The sequence below is a fragment of the Budorcas taxicolor genome, chromosome 16 (assembly GCF_023091745.1).
Source record: "Budorcas taxicolor isolate Tak-1 chromosome 16, Takin1.1, whole genome shotgun sequence".
Classification (NCBI taxonomy): Eukaryota; Metazoa; Chordata; class Mammalia; order Artiodactyla; family Bovidae; genus Budorcas; species Budorcas taxicolor.
This window is the reverse complement of record NC_068925.1, coordinates 78,037,085-78,059,384: the sequence shown is the minus strand read 5'-3', so window position 1 is coordinate 78,059,384 and position 22,300 is coordinate 78,037,085. Positions and strand designations below refer to the sequence as shown.

The window sequence follows — 22,300 nt, the reverse complement described above, 5'->3', positions numbered from 1 at the left end:
GTTTGCCTAGGCTGTCTAGGTTTGTCACAGCTTTTCTTCCAAGGAGCAAGCGTCTTTTAACTTCATGGCTGCAGTCACCATCTTGCAGTGATTTGGGGGCCAATAAAGTAAAATCTGTCACCGTTTCTTTTTTCCCCATCTATTTACCATGAAGTGATGGGACTGGATGCCATGATCTTCATTTTTTGAATGCTGAGTTTTAAGCCAATGTCAAGTTTAAGAACCTCTTGAGGGTGAAAGAAAGTGAAAAAAGTTTCATTATAAATAGGTGTTGAATTTTGTCAAAAACTTTTATCTGCTGAGCAGATCATGTGGTTTTTATTCTTCAGTTTGTTAATGTGTGTATCACACTGATTAGTGCATATCGAAAACTCCTTGCATCCCTGAGATAAACCTACTTAATAAATCCCACTTGATCCTGGTGTATGATCCTTCTAATGTGCTGCTGGAATCTGTTGCTAATACTGGGTTAATGATTTTGATATCTATATTCATCAGTGATATGGGTCTGTAATTTTCTTCTTTGTATGTGATCCCTTTGGGTTTTGGTATCAGGGTACTTACTGGTGGCCTCACAGAATGTAAGTGCTCCTTCCTCTGCAATTTTTGAAAGATTTGCAGAAGGCTAGATGTTAGCTGTTCTCTAAATGTACGGTAGAAATTCCCTGTGAAGCCATCTAGTCCTGGATTTTTGTTTGTTGAAACTTTTTAAATTACTGATTCAATTTCAGAAATTGTAGTTGGCCAGTTCATATATTCCAGTTCTTCCTGGTTCAGTTTTAGGAGATTGTACCATTGTAAAAATTCATTAGTTTTCTCTAGATTGTCCATTTTATTGGCAAATATTTGCTCATTGTGGTCTCTTAGGCTCCTTTGTATTTTCATGATGTCAGTTGTATTTAACATTTGATTTGGGCCCTCTCCCTTTTTTTCCCTGTAAGCCTGGCCAAGGATTACAAATATTGTTTATCTTTTCAAAGCACCTGGCTTTAGTTTCACTGATCTTTTCTTTGTTGTTGTAAGACTCTATTTACCTCTGTTCTGATCATTATGATTTCTTTCCTTCTACTAACTTTGGGTTTTGTTTGTAAATTTTTCTCTAGTTACACTAGGTCTAAGGTTAGGTTGTTTGAGATTTTTCTCCTTAGCTTGTGTCACTGAAAAACTTCTCTCTTAGAACAGCTTTTGCTGCATCCCATAGGTTTTGAGTCACTGTTTTTGTGTTCATTTGTCTCTAGGGATTTATTTCTTATTGATTTGATTGACATATAGCTCATTTACAAGGTTGTGTTACTTCTGCTGTGTAGCAAAGTGATTCAGTTACACGTCTGTTTGTCTGTCCATTCTTCTCATTTTCTTTTCCATTATGGTTTATCACAGAGCATTGAACACATTTCCCTGTGCTTTACAGCTCGACCTTCTTCCTCCCATTCTGTTAAGAGTTTGCATCTGCTAACCCCAAACTCCACAAGGTTTCTTGTTTCTGGTGTCGGCCCCTCATGGGTGAGGCTGTTTCAGAGCCTGGTCCCTGGCTGTTGGGTGGGACCAGATCTTGTTGCTCTGGACTCAGGCAAAATGTCTGCCTCCAGTATGAGTCTGAGTAGATAACCCCTCCCTTATATGTCCACCCAGCTTTTGGGACCCCAGGGAGAGCCACAGCTTCCCCTGCCTCCCTAGGAGACCCTCTGACACCAGCAGATATGTCTGGAGCAGACGCCTATGAAGTCACTGCTTTGCTCTGGTCCCAGTACCTCCTTTAAGAGTGGAGTCTGTTTCCCCTGTCCTGTGAAACTCCTGCAATCAAGCCAGTGGGATGGCTTGCGGTTCCTTCACTATGTCTTTGGCTATAGAATATCTTTTTTGGTAGGTTCTGATCTTTTTAATCCATGTTTGTTCAGCAGTTAGGTGTGATCTTGGAATGAGGAGGTGAGCTCAAGGTCCTTCTACTCTGCCATCTATCCAGATTCAGTTCAGTCACTCAGTAGTGTCTGACTCTTTACGACCCCATGAACCACAGCACACCAGGCCTCCCTGGCCATCACCAACTCCCAGAGTCCACCCAAACCCATGTCCAATGAGTCAGTGATTCCATCCAACAATCTCATCCTCTGTCATCCCCTTCTCCTCCTGCCCTCAATCTTTCCCAGCATAAGGGTCTTTTCAAATGAGTCAGCTCTTCGCATCAGGTGGCCAAAATATTGGAGTTTCGGCTTCATCATCAGTCCTTCCAATGAACACCCAGGACTATCTCCTTTAGGATGGACTGGTTGGATCTACTTGCAGTCCAACGTTTTAAAAATGATCACAATTCACACTGCCAACAACAAGCAGAAGGGTGCATCTTCTGCATCTTCTCCGGCACCTGATGTCATCATTTTTCATGTGTATTGACTGATCTCTTTTGCCATGGACTATTAATTCATAGGGCTTCCCTGCTTCCTCAGCTGGTAAAGAATCCACCTGCAATGCAGGAGACCCTGGTTTGATTCCTGGGTCAGGAAGATCCCCTGGAGAAGGGGTAGGCTACCCACCCCAGTATTCTTGGGCTTCCCTGGTGGCTCGGACAGTAAAGAATCCACCTGCAATGAGGGAGACCTGGTTTCAATCCCTGGGTTGGAAAGTTCCCCTGAAGAAGGGAAAGGCTACCCACTCCAGTGTTCTGGCCTGGAGAATTCCATGGACTATACAAGTCCACGGGTTGCAAAGAGTCGGACACGAGTGAGCGACTTTCACTTCACTATACACCATGGCAGGGGGGCTGTCCTGGAGGGCACAGCACCACCCTGAACAACACAGGAACATCTGTCCTCCTGGAGCTCAGGGTCCAGCAGGAGACTGCTAGTAAATAAGTCACACAAGTAACCATTTGGCTGCAGTAGGGTCAGCACCAAAGCAGAGTGCGGGATGCCACGTGTGCATCTCCAGGTGGAAACAGGAAGTCTGGGCTTCCCTGGGGCTCAGATGATAGAATCCACCTCTAATGCAGGAGACTCGGGTTTGATCCCTGGGTCACGAAGATTCCCTGGAGAAGGGAATGGCAACCCACTCTAGTATTCTTGTCTGGAGAATGTCATGGACAGAGAGGCCTGGTGGGCTACAGTCTGTGGGGTAGCAGAGTCAGACACCAGACATGACTGAGTGACCACCATGGCCGATTTCTGGGTTTCCTTCAGGTAGGAGGGGAGAGCTTTTAAGCTGCACTGGCCTGAAGGTGAGAGAACTTGAGACCCTTGAAACACCCGTCCCATAGGCCTAGGAAAGACAGAACTGGCAAAAGTAGGTGAAGACTGGAGCCAGAAAAGATGAATATGGCGTAACAGCAGCTCCTTTTAGCAGGAATCACTAGGTACCAGGCACTGCGCTCAGTCTCTCATTAAATGCACTGCAGTTTAACTCTCTTGTAGGACTAGGAATTTATATCCCTACTTTATACTTGAGAAAGTGAGGATTAGAGAAATAATGTATGAACAGGATTATGCTTCTGGAAAGAATAAAAGAGAAGTTACTTTCTAGACATTGTAATACTCGCAGTGAAAATAATTTACTTAAAAACCCCTGGTTACAAATGTGAACTTTCACGTTCTTTTTCATTTTTCTCTTAAGGATTAAAAGTAGATTTAGAGACTCAGGTGAAGAGTGAGATGGGTGTGTAAGAAGACCAAAAAGAAGCTCAGATAAACCTCTCAATTAAAAATAAACTTCACAGATGTTCACATCTTTTTCTGAAAAATCATTCCAGGAATTAATTGTACCAGGAATTCACATGTAATTAGAAACAGATCATGCAACATCTCTGTGGATATTTTTGGAAGTCTCACTGCGCCGGATCTTTGTTGCCACATGTGGGGTCTTCAGCCATGTCGTGTGGGATCGGATTCACTGACCAGGGATCGACCCTGGGCTCCCTGCATCGGGAGCACGGAGTCTTAACCGCTGGACCACCAGGGAAGGCCCCGTGGACTTTTCCTTACACGGCTGTCATGTGTTGTCACTGCCGCTGCACGGGCTTTCTCTCGTTGCGGCGAGGCGGCCGTCCGTGAGCTCCTCCGTGGTGCTTCTCTTGCTGGGGAGCACAGGCTCTGGGTGCACGGACTCCAGCAGTTGCAGCACCCGGGTTCCTTAGTGGTGGCGCATGGGCCTAGCTGTCCTGAGGGGTGGAGTCTTCCCGGCCCACGTAAAGAACCTGTGTCCCCTGCATCGGCAGGCGGGTGCCTAATCACTGGACCACCAGGGAAGTCCACCCCGTGGGTATTTTCTGATAAGGTTTTGTGATGGTCATCTCTGTCCCTATGTCATCATTTTGACTTGAAAGTTACTGTATCGGTTTGGTAAAGATAGCTATACCAACTAATGACACGTTTAAACATCTATGGCTAGTACTGGCTTTTCTAGTTAACATACTTTGAAATAAAACTTCAACTAGTCCCACACTATCTTGAACCTAAAATTTCCTGTGACTTATGATCATGCACACACACACAGTGGGGCTACAAGTTCCTCACTAAAGGTCCTAGGTTATAAAGCTCTTCTTCACCCGTTTGGAATGTGATCCTGACATGTAAGGATCACTCTACCACCAGCCCAGCAGACTGTATCTCATTAAGCTCTTTCAGCCTCAGAGTTTCCAGGCATGGCAGCAACTGTCACTTATTATGTGAAAAGAACATTCAAACCATCTGTACTATCAGTAGGGGTATATTACAGTGACAGGAATAGAATCTGTTGCCTGAATTTTAGACACTTTAGAGTTTCAAGAAATTTTTCTTATTCAAAGACAGCAAATGATGTATCAAAGAGAAGAGGGACCTGTGAAGTTGTGCCTTAGTTTAATGCATATTTAAAGACTTCCCTCTTAGGGTCTGTCGGCCCACCATGGTCACCCCCCAACTGTTTCAATATTTAGCCATCTCCAAAAGGATAAAGAAATAATTCATGGAAACGAATTAAGAACTGTTTCTGTAGGTTGACTGTTGAGTGAAATCAACAGTGGTAGAATTTAGTGGGGGTGGGGGGGGGGAGAATCACAGATACCTGAAAAACTTATTATGCTTATTTTTACTTTTATACTTTTATTTATATTAGGATATTATACAATTTTCAAAGCTAACAACAGTCTTTTTAGTATGTGTATTTGAAGCATAACAAAATAAAAGTATTTCACAAAAGTTCATATTACAGTACTATTGAAATATGAGGCATAAGATAATTATTCATTGGTGGGATATAAACATAATACATTCATTTTAAAGAAAAAACATTTAATATGAATAACATTGTGGTTAAAATAAATATGCAAATGTTAACAGCAACACCTGCAGTGTACGGCTACAAGCAGGGTGTTTTGTAATGGAGACCATGCAGGATGGTAAGGGTCACGGAGTGGCCGTCACAGCTCACTGAACTCACCATCAGTGCACACTGCTGAGCACTTTATGTATACAGGGATACCCTTCGTCCACCATTCCTAGGCATCGGCACACGGACCAAGGTCACCCCACCTTGTGCCCTGGGGAACTGGTACCAAAGTCTGAATAAGAGTTAGAAATCAGATGTACCTTTCATTTTACTGTTCCTCATTTCAAGTCAAATGTTTTATTTAATCAATACAAAATTTACTTATAAACAGAAATACAAAGAGAACATTTCATAGGTGATTATAAAACATTAAAACTTCTCATCGTCTTCACAATTCTTTGAAATATTCAGAATTAAAATTTGTTTTGTGCACAGTGGTTTCTTCCAGAAAAATGTGAACACTGAGATTAAAAAAAAAAAGATAAAATATCCAAGACAGAAAGTTTCCACATGTAGAAAACAATAATGGATTCCCCTGATCATTAAATTCTTCCCAATTTCCTTATAGCAGATAGGGTCACTTAAAAGTTTAAATCTCTGCTTAGAAGTCCTGTGAGGGGATCCAGCTAATGGCTTTTAGATGGCTTTTAGATGGCTTTTTCCAAGAACAAGGAGCATATTTGTTCCAAGTAGAGAACATCTCATCTCCATCAGTCATATTACATTAAAATGAACAGGACACTAAGGTCAACAAAGACGATTCTACTCTGGAGACGCGCGTGGGGACGCCGGGGGCCCGGGGCGTCCCTGCAGCCTGGGATGCAGAGCCACCAGCTCTCCCCGCCTGCACTGGGGTACATCACCCTAATTCACAACTGATACTGTAGCTGATTAAACTTAGAAAAACAAGACGTCTACACTTTGTACATTTTAAATGCTTACAAATGAAAGTATTCAAATGATTGTAAGAAAAATACTTCTATGGAAAAAACAAAACCAGCAGCTATACGGGCTGAGGGCAGGCGCTCTCTGAGCACGAGGGGTTCCCATCGGCAGGGTTACTGAGCAGGTTCTGGGGCGGCATGGGGTTCTCAGGTGGTGACGGGACCATGGCCTTGTGGTCCTTATGTGGCCTTGTGGTCCTTATGTGGCCGTGTGGGAGTGGGTCACCGCTAATACGGAGGCGTCCAGGGCAGACGTCTCCATGACGGCAGGTACTGAACTCTGCCCGCTCCTGTAAACTACACCACCTCGGGCAGCTGCAGGCATGAATACAGTACTTGGCTAGAAGCTTCTCAACAGAAATGTTTAGCTCATAAAACTTCCGGCTGCGGTGTGGCTAGTTTTCACTTCTTTAAACATATCCTAAAACTGCAACCTTGTCGGATGAACTGAAACGGCGTCAGCGTTCACAGGCACAGGACAACACACACCCCTCTTCCTTTCTAACAAGACAGGGCACACACACACGGGGTAGTCCAAATTTTAAAAAGTTAAAAACATGTTTTCCTTCCAGGAAAAGTGTTAGCATACCAAATATTCTTTTAAGGCTATAATGTTGTCAGAACATCTGAAACATTAGTGGATAAAACTCATGTACAATATAAATAGGAAAGTAACTTTAAGAATATAAAAAAAACTTTCAGAAGGGGACCAATCAGAATTTCAATAAACTATGAATAAAAACATATGCTATATACTATAGTGCACGACCATGAGTAGAGCATTTAAATTCATAAAGGAGCTGAAGTATAGCGCTGCAGGATTATTCAAACAATAGTCTTCAAATGTACAAATAGCAAGAACACACAAAAAAGCCTTGGGCAGTGTGCAACTTTGAAAATTACTATCACACCAGCCAGCCAAACGAATCCTTAACCACTTTTTAAATGGATTCATTTATACCATTTTAATGCAAGAATATCAAAGATACTAAAACAAAGCAAAAAACTCTTCAGTGTCTGACTCACATTTTTGTCCCCAAATCTTTTCACATTTAATAGTTGCATTTTGAGTGTTTAAGCTAAGGATTTTAAATTTCTCAAATAGTTCATGAACAAAAATGTAGTTCATGTGTATATTTAGCTTTAAGAATTCTATTTGAAAGTTACAATGCTAAGAACTAAAACACATACTTCAAACTCTAAAAATAAAATAGTCACAACAGTTCACAATTGTGTTCATCTCAGATGTCCACACATGACGGGAAAGCACACAAGGCACGTGTTCAGACCCTGTCCTCGGGCTGCGTGTCTGTCCTGATGGGGCCAAGCCAGGTCGCCGGTGTCTGGCACTGAGAGTTTACCTGAACACGACTGATCAGCACAGAGACTAGAAATCGTTCTAAAAATTCTTCCGCCATTAAGAACCACTGTGTTCCGTCTGCTCTCCTAACATGCAATCTGACTATTCCAAAGTCATTGGGGTTTGCGAGAAGGTGACTTAAATTGGTACAAAATGAAGCTTAGATGAAAACTGGTTAAGGATTCAAAGCACGTTAGCTCTGAAGTAGGACTCTTTTAACACCCAGGAGGAGGAAGTGCGCTTTGCTCAAGAACACTCGAGCGGTGCGCTCTGCCAGCCGTGCTCAGGCGCTGGCGGTGCAGGCGTGCATTCGCTTCGCCACGTCGTACACATAGGTGATGTCTGGCCGCTTCTCCGGGTCTGGGTTGATGCACGTGTTCACCAGCTGTCGCAGCTGCGGAGAAGAGAACACAACCTGCTTCAGGAACCACTCCGGGCGGTGAGGTACAGGAACACGCTTTGCACAGCTCTGGGTTTACCAGGAATGCACGTGTGCTGGTAAATATTTGGCTGGAAATATGTGTGACCGCTGTCAGTGACTTTAGTTAGTTGAAGGCTCTAAGAAGCATATTCACTGGTGAGTGTTTGGGTCAAGCAAAGAGTGTTTTCTACCATCTAGTGGCTTTCTGGTGACCTGATTATCTTTCAGAAAAGTCTGATCAGAGGATGGCAGTCACAGCAGACAGGAAGTTTTAAACTCCATGTCTCTGAGTTATTAATGACTATAGATCTCTACACATTGTTTGATCTAGAATTTACTACAACAATGTTCATTGTAAGTTTAAATTTTAATAACCAGCTTATTATATATCTGAATTTATACAAATATTTTTTATTATAGTAAAAGCACTCCTTCAAACTAAGAATAATAAATTATAAGCAAGGTAAGAAACAAATAGTGCTCTCTCAACTGTATGAAGGTGCATCTGTGTCCTCATGTTACAGATGAGAGGGCTGAGGTTTACTTACATCACAGAAAAAAGTATATTTCGATAAATTAAGAAAATATCCTTCCATCTGACCCTAGAGCCGATGACTGAAGAATAGGGCACTTCATTCTTAATTCTAATTGCTGTGATTCATGGAGCCACATGTCTTCACAATCTGGCCTTTCAGAGGACAAACCGTATCAAGAGGAAGGACCAGACTCCCTAGCCTTCAAGTGCTGCGCTCTGCTCAGTCACTCAGTGCTGTCCAAATATTTGCGACCCCATGGACTGCAGCCCGCCAGGCTCCTCTGTGCATGGGGATTCTCCAGGCAAGAATACGGGAGTGGGTTGCCACGCCCTCCTCCAGGGGATCTTCCCGACCCAGGGATTGAACCCTGGTCTCCTGCATTGGCAAGTGGATTCTTTACCATCTGCATTTAAGTATGGAAGAAAGCCCTAGCATTTAAGTATGTCTTTGTCAAAAAAGGACCATTAGCTCAGTCGGTAAAGAATCTGCCTGCAGTGCAGGAGATACGGGTTTGATCCCTGGGTCTGGATGATCCCCTGGAGAAGGAAATGGCAGCCCACTCCAGTGTCCTTGCCTGGAAAATCTCATGGACAGAAGAGCCTGGTGGGCTGCAGTCCATGGGGTCGCAAAGAGTCGGGCACGACTGGGCGACTATCACTTACTTCCTTGTAAATTACTCAGAACTCTGAAAACTTGCATTATTCTTTCTCACCATAGTGGCACATAAATTATCAAATTACTGTTTGATAATTTAAATTATCAAATTACTGTTTGATAATTTAAATTATCAAATTACTGTTTGATAATTTAAATTATCAAATTACTGTTTGATAATTTAAATTATCAAATTACTGTTTGATAATTTAAATTATCAAATTACAGAGTTTTCACCAAGAAGATTTTTTCCACCAAGATTTTTTCATCTGGAGGAAAAAGAAACTAATGCTAAACTCTGTGGGCTGAGTGTGTTAACAGCGGAGAAGCCCACCGCCAGTGAGAACAGTCAGCTGGAGAGAAGGTGTGTGTAAGGAGGCCCCCAGGGGATGGAAAGGGAGGAGCCCGTGGACGCCTGCTGGCTCAAGGCACTGTCTGGAGAAGTTTGTTTCTTCATCAATTCAGGACAGAGGCTGGAGTAGAGGACCCATAAGGATTCTTCTAGCGCTAATCCTCAGGTGATGTGATTCTATCAGAATGAAGCTTCACGAGTCAGCTTCACTTCTGGGAGTTCAAAGATGCCAATGATAATGGCAGACCTACTGGGAGGGTCCAAGGATTTAATGGTCTGTTCTCTGCAGTGGCACAGGGGACAGCATTCAACATCCTGAAGGGGTGTGGCTGCACACAAGCCTTTGTGTTATAGTGATCTGAATCAGAAAGAGATTGTTGGCATTTTACCCATTAAAATAAAAACAAATACATTCAGTTGTACACACAATAGAAGACAGGAGGAAAAGTATTTTTACTGATACGTATATATAAAAAGACTGTTTTCTAACAGGTTATCTAGTGGTCAGAAATTTTGTTCAGAGATAAAAATGATAAAAAGGAGCAGAAAGGATAACTGTGGTACCCACATTCATTCTATTTAACCAGGATCCAAGCAGATGCAATAGCCGTTTTTTGATTGAATAAAAGTGCCACACCCTTCAGGCTGGTCAAGAAACCTTACTTTTCCTGCCTAATAATTCGGAATAGGGTTTACCTTCCAATCGACTGTAGCGGATGCTTGGCCCTCACTTGTTTCTGCCACCAGGAGAAAGCAGCCAAGATTACAGACAATCACTGTGTAATTTCAAATCATGATCACTAGAAAGGGATGCCACTGGGTTAAGGTGTATCTGAGTTCCACTTGAGAGATGAGTTTCTGGGTTCTGAGGGAAAACGGTGGATACTGGGGGATGAGAAGTGGTTACCCAGAGGAGAGACACTAACATCTCAAGGACTTCATGCAGGTACTTGGAGGCTGGTCTGACTTCCAGCAGGTCAGAGCAGAGTGGTGAGACGCTTCAGCTTCGATCAAAGGTGTCAGCCTGCCTTGCTGTTTGAAGCAGCAGAACAGAACCTATCACCACAGGTCCTTGTCAAGGGATACACAATGGTAGAGTGAATATTCAAAAGTTTGAATATTCAAAAATATGAATCCGAGTATCGAGAGGTATGATACATAGCTCCTGTCAAACATGTTAAGAGCACGGGAGTTTAGGGAAGACTCAGTAAGAAACAGCGTTCATCCTTAGGCTGCTGTTTAGTCAGCTCCGTTGTGTCTGACTCTGTGACCCCCATGGACTGTAGCCTGCCAGGCTCCTCTGTCCATGGGATTTCCCAGGCAAGAATACTGGAGCGGGTTGCCATTTCCTTCTCCAGGGGATCTTCCCAACCCAGGAATCAAACCTGTGTCTTTTGTACCGGCAGGCAGGTTCTTAACTGCTGAGCCACCAGGGAAGCCCCATTCATCCTAGTAACTTGGGATAAGCCAATGCTGGGTACATTACTCACAGACCCTTACAGGTGATATTCCCATCATAATTCAGCAGGGGAAAATTCCATCTTCTCTGAGGGACAGAGAAGGTGTACTTTCGTCCTTAAAAACATGGTCTGCATCTGTTTCCTTCGAAACCAGGCAGACGCGCTGAAGCCACTCTGCTGGCCGAGAGGGAAGGTGTGTTTACGTGCCCTTCTCCCCTTGGTTCTGAACTTGACTTCTGTTTCTGCATTAATAACCGCTAACCTGTGTCTTCTATTGTAAGTCAGCTCAAATCCTTTTTGAAAAAAGGTGGACTGTAAGCATGTTATGGAAGATTTACCCAGGCCTGTATTCTTAGTTTGAGGGATGTTTCTCTGATATTTGATAACTATTGGTTATTCTAAAGATACATTTCAGTAGATATATTAACCCAGTGGAGGCCGGGGGTGGGGGGAGCCAGTTTCAATAGTCTTTTGGCAAAGGAAATGGGGAAAAAAAAAAATAACAGATAACTTACTACTTTTATGTTTCACACGGCCATGGGCCAAGTTTTACGTCTTCAATGATTTGCTTTTTAAAAATGCAAAGTTCACTTTGATATGTGCATAGTCTCTTGTCACGCCAAGTAACAATTTTAAGCTCTGCAAGTGAGGTCACCGCTCACCCTTCTCGAGACGTATACGGAAGGACAGCATCTCTGTGACGTGGGAGAGTTCCGTGTGCTTCTGACACGATGGAGACAAGGATAAAACAGTTGCCCACACAGAGAATACAGGAATGGTATTAAGAGATGGCAATTGGGGTTAAGCAGTCATTAATTAGAGAATGAGGAAAAACTCTCTTCCCTTTGCTTGACAGCCCCCAGCCTTTAATTGTTGAACAGCTGAACGTGGCAGGCTGCCTCACTCAGTGCTCCGGGCGCACTTTCTGCAGCCAGCGGACAGTCTGGAAGCCACACTGCCGAGATGGAGGTGCTCCCAGGAATTGGCAGTTATTTCTAAGTTTCCAGGGGACATCTGGAACCCCATCTCCTGAACATGTTCAGATAAAAGGCATCTCCATGTGCCAAGAGGTAACTCTGGGGCTTTGAAGTTGCTTCCGGTGCCAACGCAGAGAGAGGACCATTTCCTGAAAGCTGTTGCTGATTTAGTTCTGCCCTTTCTCACAGCTGGATCCAGCTCAGGAGCTCTCTGCAGGGTGCAGGGGGCGGCATCCCAAGGCCACAGAGGCGGTAAGGCACCCAGCCCGGAGGGGAACTGAAGTGGCCTGGCTTCAGACACCTGGCTTTTAAAACTACTGCTCTCCTACCCCAGGGAAAGCCCCACCTGGTCTGCAGGTTCCCTCACAGCCACCTGTGCACAAAGGTGGGTGACCTTCTAACAGGCAAAGGCAGGCAGGTAGGATGGCATCACTGACTCAGTGGACATGAGCTTGAGCAAGCTCCGGGAAACGGTGAAAGACCAGGAAGCCTGGCGTGCTGCAGTCCATGGGGTCGCAAAGAGTCAGACGTGAATGAGAGGCTGAGCAACAACGACAACAGGTGGTCTGACTCTCAAAAGACGCCAGCTCTGATGCCGGTTCATCTGGTTCCTAAGGTGAATGGGTCGCCCTCACAGTTCACAGCCAGCTCCGATCTAAAAACAGACCAAAAAATCTTCTCTAGGGCTCTGCCCAACATCCGGACAAGGGCCTTACAAGACACAAAACTGTTCAGATTCATATTCTGACTAGAGTGACCTCATTCATTAAAGTGACAGTGACTACCTCCGGAGAAAATGTACTTGAATTTTCACATGGAACCATTTTTTTATACCAGGTTAGGAATTTACACGGTGACATGATGCATCCAAAAAAAAAAGCCTCTAAGTGTTCTATCAGACAGACATATACATAATCAAAAAGGAATAATCATCTTAGTGAGCTCTCTCAGTGTTAGTCTTACATTTGTAAAAACAAACAAACAAAAACTTTCTCTTCCTGCAAACCTCTGCAAAAAATTACTTTAAAAATCCTGAACGACTATCCAACCTTTTGACATGATTCTAAGTACTACATTATTAACTATGGTTGACGAACACATCTGTTCATATAATCACTTTAAAAATTTTTGTATATATTCCTACATGTCAGGCTTTAATTTCTCATAATATTGTCAGGCAATCACTTGCTCAAAGAAATTTTGTGTTTGAATGGAGGGAATTAGCTTCCCATTTATTACTTTGTAGAAGTAATTCCCAAATCAGTGGATAGTAGATTAATAAAAATAAACAGGAATAAGTAAAACATTTCATGTAAGTAAAGACATTTCATAGTTTACATTATCTCAAGAAAACTGTTGAATTTGCATTACTTTACACGTTTATAAAAACATGTACTTTGTGTTGTTTTTAAACTGTTTTATAGAACAAGCTAAAAATAAGGTAAAAAATAAAGATCTGAATTTGTAGTCTTCTTTACGAAATCAGAAGAAAAAACTTTAATTCAAAAAAAAAACTTTAATTCAGATGATTAAGGGAAATTTAAAAAGCAACACAAACATTTAAAAGAGAAAAGTCATATAAAGGGAAAATAAAATGAATTCTCTGACATTTCTAAAGGATTATGAAGTCATCAGTCATATGGAAATAAATGAATATTTTCAATAAAAAAGAGAAAATGCTATGATCGATATGTTTCTAAAGAAATACCAAAGCATATAGGTTGGTACCAGAGATATTAAAAGGGGAGTGCTGACGGTCCCCACTGACGGGTGATGAAGCATCGAGCTCAGCCGCGTCATGGGAAGACGAGCGCGCTGTGTGCAGCCTGGCCTTGGATTGGGACACGACACCCGACAGGAACACAGACCCGGGCTCCGGGCGCTGCTGCTGACCCCAACCCCGTTCCTCTGAGACCAATTACGATGCATCTGCCTCCCGGACACCCCGTTTCCATTGAGCCAAGGACACACTGCAGCCCCCCAAAGTGGGTCTAATGCATCAACACACACTGGCTGTCGATGCTTTAGACGTTTATACAAAATGAGGAGGCAGATTCGATGGGTAGGCCAAAGTGTCACCAGTGACTGACTTGGGGAGCTGCGGGAGGGGAGAAAGCCCTCCCACACAGAATCCTTACGAGGTGACGCAATGGCTGCAGCCCGCAACTAAAGATCACTCAGCATCTTCTGAAAACTTACAGAAGCGTCTTACAGAAACGTCTTACAGAAAGTTAATGGTTTCACAGGATCCCAGAGGATGCGTGAAATGTAGGGCACTGCTTTGGATTCGTCTTAGAGGAGTGAGTCCCCAGTGTCGCTTCAGAAGCATAAGTGAACAAAGGACCTGCTTATATGTATATTTTTTTAAACAAAAATGAAACATTCAAAGTTTAAAGATCTACTCTTACATGGCAACTTTGAGTGAAGGAAGGTGGTCAACTGATATTATAAATGATGGGCATTATCAAACTTCCTAAAACCGTTTTCAGGAAGGAAAATCAAATGTTCCTAATAGTGTCTGAGGTAATTAATATTAACTTCAATAAATAATGGCACAGTTAGTGATTATATTTAATATTATTAGATATCCTCCTACATTTTAAAGTAAAATATTCTCGGGGCTCCCCTGGTAGCCCAGTGCCGCCTCAATCCCCAGGCAGGAGGCCCAGGTTTGATCCCTGGTCAGGGAACTAGATCCTGCACACCACAACTAAGACCTGGAGTAGTCAAAACTTTTTTAAGAAATAAAGTAAAATACTCTCATATAACTTAGCATGGATTACATAATAATCAGAACTAGAGAAATATTTGAAAAAACAGATGTACTTCCAAGTATTATTTGTGCCATATAGTGTCTCATTTAAATATTCTTATAGAATGATTTAGACTGATCACATGAATACAAAGATTTAAGTTTCAAAGTATGCAAAAGTAATCTGTACCTGACACTTAAAAAAAATTTATGTACAGTAGCTCTTTTCCGAGCTAAAACAAAGGTCATGTTTTTTGTTAATGAGGCAACTTTCTTAAAAAGCCTCTTTAAGCATATTCTGAATTTTACATATAAAAATAAATTACTTGTAAGTTTCTGCTTAAAACACCAGTTATGGGGCTTCCCTGGTGGTTCAGTGGTAAAGAATCCGCCTGCCAATGCAGGAGACGTGGGTTTGACCCCCGGCCCGGGAAGATCCCACGAGCCGCGGAGCAACTATGCCCGTAAACCACAGCTGCCGAGCCTGCGCTCCGGAGCCCCCGCGCTCTGCGACAGGAGAAGCTGCAGCGAGAAGCCCAGGCACTGCTCCTGGAGGGTCGCCTCCATCGCAACCGGAGAACAGCCTGTGCAATGAAGACCCAGCACAGCCGAAAATAAATGATTTGAAACAAAAAACCAGTTATGGTTTTTAAAGCTTCCAATCGGTACTTTCCTTAAGGATAACCATTTGGGAAATGAAGCATCAGTAAAATTACAACACACTGTAAAAAACTTTTGTTTTTTGTTCAGCACAGCTATGGATCAGTATTTCTGATACCTTATTTGAAACACGCAGTCGTTTCCATATTCTGATATGTAAACATCATTCCTGCCCTTCTGCAAAATTCCCTCCCTCTTTCCCTTCAGTGTGACCTGGCTGAGCCACTACCAGGCGGAAGGGTGTTCTGAGCGAGCTGCGGCACCCCCAGGGAAGCAGAGCCCCACGGAGGCAGGAGGCGGAGGGCAAGAGCAGGTACAGGGAACGCAGAGGCGCCCGGGAGCCGGGGGAGGGACCACACGCGACCCCTGAGAGGCCCCCTCGGGCGCTTCCTTTGCCCTGGCACAAGCAGTGGATGCTGGAAGGGCGCCCTGGAGTCTAGGGTTCCCTCTGATACTGCTGGGTCCCTGTCTACTCAGGTGTGAAACGGGAATAATGTTTCCCGCAGACCTTGCTTTAGCAACAAAGTTCTTATGTGGGTGAAAGAAAATGGTGATTTCACATGCTGAAATAAAAAAAAAAAAAGAAACCTCAGTATTCCAATTTTACTTAAAGCCATGTAAATATATCTATACTCTACAATAACCTATAACTATCTGAGGTCAGTTTAGTTCAACTCAAAATATATTATTATTTTGTTATTCATATATAATAAAGCAGAGCAAGGACCAAGCTTTTTAATCCTTATATTGTAAATACTCTGGGGAAAAAAAATCAATACTTATCTAATCTCAAGAATAATGAAAAATGCCATGATGAGGTATCACTTTACACTGGTTAAAATGGCCATCATCAAAAAGTCCACAGATAAGAAACGCTGAAGAGAAGGGAACCCCCCTGCACTGTGGGTGGGGATGTAAGCCGGGGCAGCCACTACGCAAAACACTATGGAGGCTCCTCAAAACACAAAAAGCTTCCAGGAATCAGAGGGAAAAGGGAGAGGAGGAGGGGCCAGTTAGGAGTTTGGGATTAGCAAGTATAAACTATTGCACATAAAGCAGATAAGCAACAAGGATTTACTGCACAGCACAGGGGACTACACGTAACATCTTGTCACAGATATATAATGGAAAACAACATAATAAACAATGGAAAACAATCTGAAAAATTACATGCATATAACTAAATCACTCTGCTGTACAGCTGGAACACAATGCGTCAATCACAATGCTGCTTCAGTTTTTTTTAAAAACAGGAATCATGAAAATGATGCTGGAAATTGTTACTCATCTGAGTGAAGTGGTGGGGAAGAACATGTCCAGTGTGTACTGCTGAGCTGTTTCTGGGAAAAAACCCTCCTCTCCTGCCTTCCATTTCTCTAACTTAAAGGGGCGGAGGGCGGAGAAAAGAAAGGGACAGTGTCTAAGAAGGAAGAAAACATAATGGAAGAAGTAATAAAAAAGAAAGAAAAGATGATTTTGGAGGTGAACATTTACGAGACTCCATCCATTCTCTACTAGACCTTTTAGGCTGGTATTTTGAAGGATTAACTGCATTATTTGAGTAGTCTCATTAACTGAGTCTTAATAGAAACAGATATTTTTCTATCTGTGGGCTGGAGATACAGAGCCACAAAGCAAACAAACTTAATGTACAACGAGAGAGGCGTTAAATAATGTGGAAAATGACTACTGTTCTAATAATTCTAATTCCAAGATTATATTTTCTTTTTTTTACCTCTAAAAGCAGTAAGAGGTACTAAATGAGCAAGCTTTCAAAAATACAGTTACAAGATAACTACAATCCTGTCTTCTGCAAAGGTCTGTGTCACTTATATTAATAGATTTAAAGCTACTAGTAAACAGATAAGCATTTGCCTAACAGTTCAGGTCAGTAGGCACGGTTATCATGACACCATTCACTTCATTAAAATGGTTCAAGCATCTTACCACATTTTAACAGGTGCTCAAATTTCTTTTTCACTCAAGTACTGTTTTCAAATCTTCAGTTTCTCCGTACTCTATTTTCTCAGACCAAGATCACTCTTATTCTTTCCATTTCATTTTTAACTTTCATCTGCAAACTCTTTACTCAACTTTCAGAACTTCCTTCCAAACCTCTGAGGCACAATTCTCTCCAACTTTTCCTGTGTCTTTTCTATTTAGGCTAGCTAGGATTTTTTAATTAAAAAAAAAAAAAGCAAAGACAAATATATATTTTGCGTGGTGTTAATGCTCAGACTTTCAGATATTGATTAAAAAGAACCAACTTAATAGAGAACCACAGTGTGCACTTTCTAAATGATTTTCAATATAACTATTTACTATTTTTTTAATCTTAGATTTTCCTGAGATAATTTAGTAAACAAGAGTGAAAAATGCATAATTCTGATGATTGGTCTCCCAAAGAAACTAAACATTGAAGCTGAAGGGGAAAAAAATCCGTCTTATTTCCTAGTAAATGGATATGGACATTCTAGATGTGATATAGCTTGTTTACAAGATTGAAAGAAATCACTTGCAGGTAGTATCAATAAAAGAAACATCACAGCCCTGACCTGTCTTTTGAGTAATTTCTTCCTTACTACCTAGAGGGTTCTGTAGGAACATTCACTCACTCATTCCATTGACAGTAATTGGTTCATTCACTCTTTTTCTCATTTATTCCTTTAACTCACTTTCTCTATTGACTGATCAATCACTGAACCTTTTTACTTTTTAGTGTGCTGGGCCCTAGAGACACACAGATGAAAAGCAGTCACTGCTCTTCAGGCACAGGAGCTAGACAGGTCTGGAGGTGGAGCCACCGGGCAATGAAGACCAGATACACATACGTGATGGAATACGACTCAGCCGTAAAAAATACGCCATTTGCAACAAGATAGATAAACTAGGAGGGTATTATGGTACGTGAATAAGTCAGGAGAGAAAGACAAATACCCTTTAAAAATTGTGACTTACTATGCTGTACACCTGAAACTTACATAATACTGTAAATCAACTATACCTCAAAGGAAAAAAAAAAAGGAATTATAGAGCAGTGTGATTGCCAAGGGAAGAGGGCCTGAGAAGTGGAGAAAGGGGAGCAGGGTGACTTAAGGGGGAGGCAACGGCCAGGCTTTGTTCTAAAGAGAATGAGTTCACCTGATAAGGCACAGGGGGTGGGGCATGTCAACAAGAGGAAACAGCACCCACAGCCAAGACGGGAATTCCTGGGCCTTTTGGTAGAACCTGCATGGTGGAGTTCAGGAAAGAAAAGAGGGTGCTGTGACCAGAACGTCTGGGCAGCTCAACCCAGTTCAGACTATGAGGGGCCAGGGGAATCAGGACTCCCTGGACACAGTAAGTATTCAAAAATTGTTTGCTGCACTGATGTTAATTTCTTCATCACCAACAATTTTTGTTGCTGTTGTTTAGTTGCTAAGTTGTGCCTGACTCTGAGACCCCGTGGACTGACTAACCTGCCAGGTTCTTCTGTCCATGGGATTCTCCAGGCAAGAATACTGGAGTGGGTTGCCATTTCCTTCTCCAGGGGATCTTCCTGAATTACCAACAATACTAAATTTAATTAAAACTAAGAGAGAGTTCAGGGAAAATATCCACTTTTCAACCCAATATTTCTATTGTTAAGTACAGTAATTCCCTATTATACATGGATGAGATCCTTACTAGAAAAGAATACTGATCACCAAAAGTCATAAAGCTATTATTTTAGGGAGCTCTAAAATACACATTCTAAATATCAGTCATGTGCAGCTGAGATGTTTCAATCAAGAACCCTAATCATTTGCACATAATTACAATAGCACAGTTCAACAGGAAAGATCTGACAGACAACTTCATTTTTCCAAAGAATACTAGCAATACTTCTCAGTTTTGGTTTCTAATGCGTAAGTGAATCTATGTCTTAGATTATAAGAAATGTAAAAATCCCAAGCTCTTAAACTCTGAGCTCTTCCCCACGGAAAGCCTGTATCTGGAAATAGACCTCATAGAGCTCCTCAGGACTCCTACCAGTCGAGGCTGGTTGGAGGCACAGCTTTTATTCTCACGAACAAAAATGTTCCCTGTGCATCTCCTCTTCGGGCAGGAGCCTTAAAAATTTAGCAGTAGCTAAATCAAACTGGTAAGCTTTCAAACAGGTATCTGGTAAGAAATTAATTTTGCTTAAAAGTTTCAGTTTTCAAACAGATACAGAGTCTGTTGCCATCTGAGCTATAAAATCGGCACCTAATGGACTGGTCTTTTAATTAAAAGTTTTCTGTTTAAAAACTTTATATTTCACTTTTCACTGTTTCCTAAATTTTTGCCATACTAAAAAAGAAAAAAAAATTAGACTTTTAAAAGATCTAAAAGGCATACTATATAAAGGAGTATTGAAGATATGGTTGAAGTATGGCAGTATGGCATCTGTTCAGGTTTTTTGCTACCATAAACTCTGAATAATTATCTTCCAAACAAACCGAGTTCCTGCTTATGGAGAGAAAATATTTATTAGCACATCTGCATTTCAAAGCTCTTGTTCTGGGAACTTCTCTACATAATGGAACAGATTAAAGTAAGATCATTAGTCTATATTTTTTGTAGCTCATTTCTTCCATAAGAATTAGTTTCCCTGTTTACCTGCGTACTACAGCTTTCTATTTTATTGCTGTGCAGCCACAGAATTTACCAATCTGAGGGCCCATACTAGCTTCTTTTGGTGAGTACATCATATAACGTGTTTTGCTTTATACCTCGTTTCAAGACTGGTAAACTATATGGAGGGAAGTAAAAAGTGGTATCTCTTTTCCTTTCCCAACTGTGAGACCTTCTTCTGTCTGGGCCAGACTTTGATATGTGCCCCTTGGCTGAGAACCCGCGAATCCAACTTCACACTTAGCTGCAGTGAAGTAGCCCTGCAGGCAGGCCGACTTCAACGAACCACCAGTGGCATCATCATTAAAATCCGGCTGGAGGTCGCCATGGTAACCGCCTGCTGAGGCTCCGCTGCTGCGCGGGCATCTCCTCATCAGCTACCATGTGAAATGCAAATGCAGACGGTCTGAAAATTAGTCAAGAGGAATAGCGGATGAGGATGCAGATACGTGAAATATTCATGCGCTTCGTGGAAGAGAGGAGACAGCGTGAATGACACAACAAAGAGCGGCCCCTGACACCCGCGCCATCATTCTGCACGGCTGTTCACACCCTCCCGCATTTGTGGGCCGAGAGTGCTGGAGCCGGTTTTGTGCAATGCTGTATTTATATTCCACACCCAAAATAGTAATTAAAAATGGCTAACATAATAACAGCATTAACATCAAATAAAGATAATGCTTCTAAAATTACCGGGGCTGTCTTGTAAGAGTTTATTCTAAGCACCTGAACACAAGTGCTGTGAAACAAAAAAAATCCAAGCGTCACTGATTATCAGTATCAAAACGATTAGGGAAAAAAAGTACTTTCAACATCCTAGGACCATGAGTGCTTTTCCCATATGGTAAAAATTCTTTAGAGAGATTTTATTATTCAAGTTACATGGACTCAATCTTCCTTATATAAAACTAGAACCAACTGCATTCATTTTGAAATAGAGTGACAAGACCAGCTGAAAGGTGAACACTGTAATTGCTTCATTTTTTTCCCTTTGCCCCTTTCCATTTTCCTTGGGCAGAACCCCTGCTGCCCATGAGCAGGTCCTTGACACTGTGGTTTCTCTGGGTGGGTCCCCCGTGAGCTGTCCAAAGGGTTATGCGAACACATTAGTTAACCTGAGACACTGCTATTCTGCAGTATCTCCTCAAATACTGGTAAAATCATGATGCATTAGGCAAAAATGGGAGATGTTTTGTTCAGGGGAACACTGGATGTTGGGTGGAGGCCAAACAACTCATTTCAATGGGCTCCCAAAGCAAGCAAGGACCCACGCTCAGATCTTCACTGGGCAACGTCTGCTAACACTTTCAGTTGACCTCAAACATTTCCCATAGGAATATGACTGCAGTGGGGAGGTGGTTATGGGACGGGCCTGGTGAAAATAAAAAGAGCAAGGAACAGGGCTGAGAGAGATGCAGCTGAGAGATGTTTGCTTCCATTCTGGGAAAACATGGGCAGGAGGGAGGTTCTGTCAGAAGAGGGGTCATAGCTGCTGAGACCATGGGCATGGGGAGGGACACTGGACGTGCTGGTCACCCAGAGTCTGGGCGCTGTGTCCAGGAGGCGGTGAAGTCAGCCACTGCTCCATTACACCCACTGTGAGACCGCAGGCGGTGTGGGGTTCCTCTCCACGTGATGGATGAACTGTGGGCAACTCTTTAACAGCCAAGCCTCCGAGGGAACGAAAGCGGAATGAAGGTGTTCTCTCTGCCACCTACACTCAGCATGTGCATCATGGAATAGAGAAGGGCCCAGAATAAAATGCAAGCATTACCAAAAGGAACAGTGTGGACACACGAACTGAAAGATGACTTACTTCCTCTGAATAGTGGTCTGACGGGAGAGGCGGGTAGTCACACTGCTCTATCTTCTTACACAGCGAGTACAGGTTCATCTTGTCGCCATAGAAAGGACTCTGTAACGCGGCCATCTGCAAAACGCTCCCAATGAAACTGATACACTTACATGTTAACTTTAAAGGAGGTTTCATCGAGCATATGACACTGGAGGGGAGGGGATAATTGCAAACATTTTAAATAAAGTTCTCCAGGCATTTGGCGTTTCATGAACATCCTTTCCAGAGAATTAGTTCATAAGTCCTAAAATGTCTTTCTTCAATTTCTGGTTATTATTTTTAACATTGAAACTTTCCTAGAAGGGAGATATGGTTAGCATAGAACTACATATATACACCCCCACACACCTATGCAGCATTAAACAGTGTTACAAAAATAATATAACTTAGGGCTCTTTG

The 22,300-nt window shown here is 42.4% G+C and overlaps 1 protein-coding gene across 4 annotated transcripts in view; it reads right to left on the bottom strand.

Annotated features, from left to right (window-relative positions):
• Nucleotides 1-5,086: 5,086 nt before the first annotated feature.
• Nucleotides 5,087-22,300, bottom strand: part of NEK7 (NIMA related kinase 7) — a 133,627-nt gene continuing 116,413 nt past the window's right edge. For 2 of the 4 annotated variants that reach the window (XM_052653726.1, XM_052653727.1), the window contains exons 8-9: nucleotides 21,863-21,976; nucleotides 20,938-21,760 (exon numbers count right to left, since the gene is read on the bottom strand). In XM_052653726.1, coding sequence (XP_052509686.1) covers nucleotides 21,530-21,760; nucleotides 21,863-21,976 — 345 coding nt within the window. In that variant the 3' untranslated portion in view covers nucleotides 20,938-21,529. Of the gene's footprint in view, nucleotides 7,994-20,937; nucleotides 21,761-21,862; nucleotides 21,977-22,300 lie in introns of those variants that run through there. The other 2 variants (XM_052653725.1, XM_052653724.1) reach the window with 2 other exon arrangements.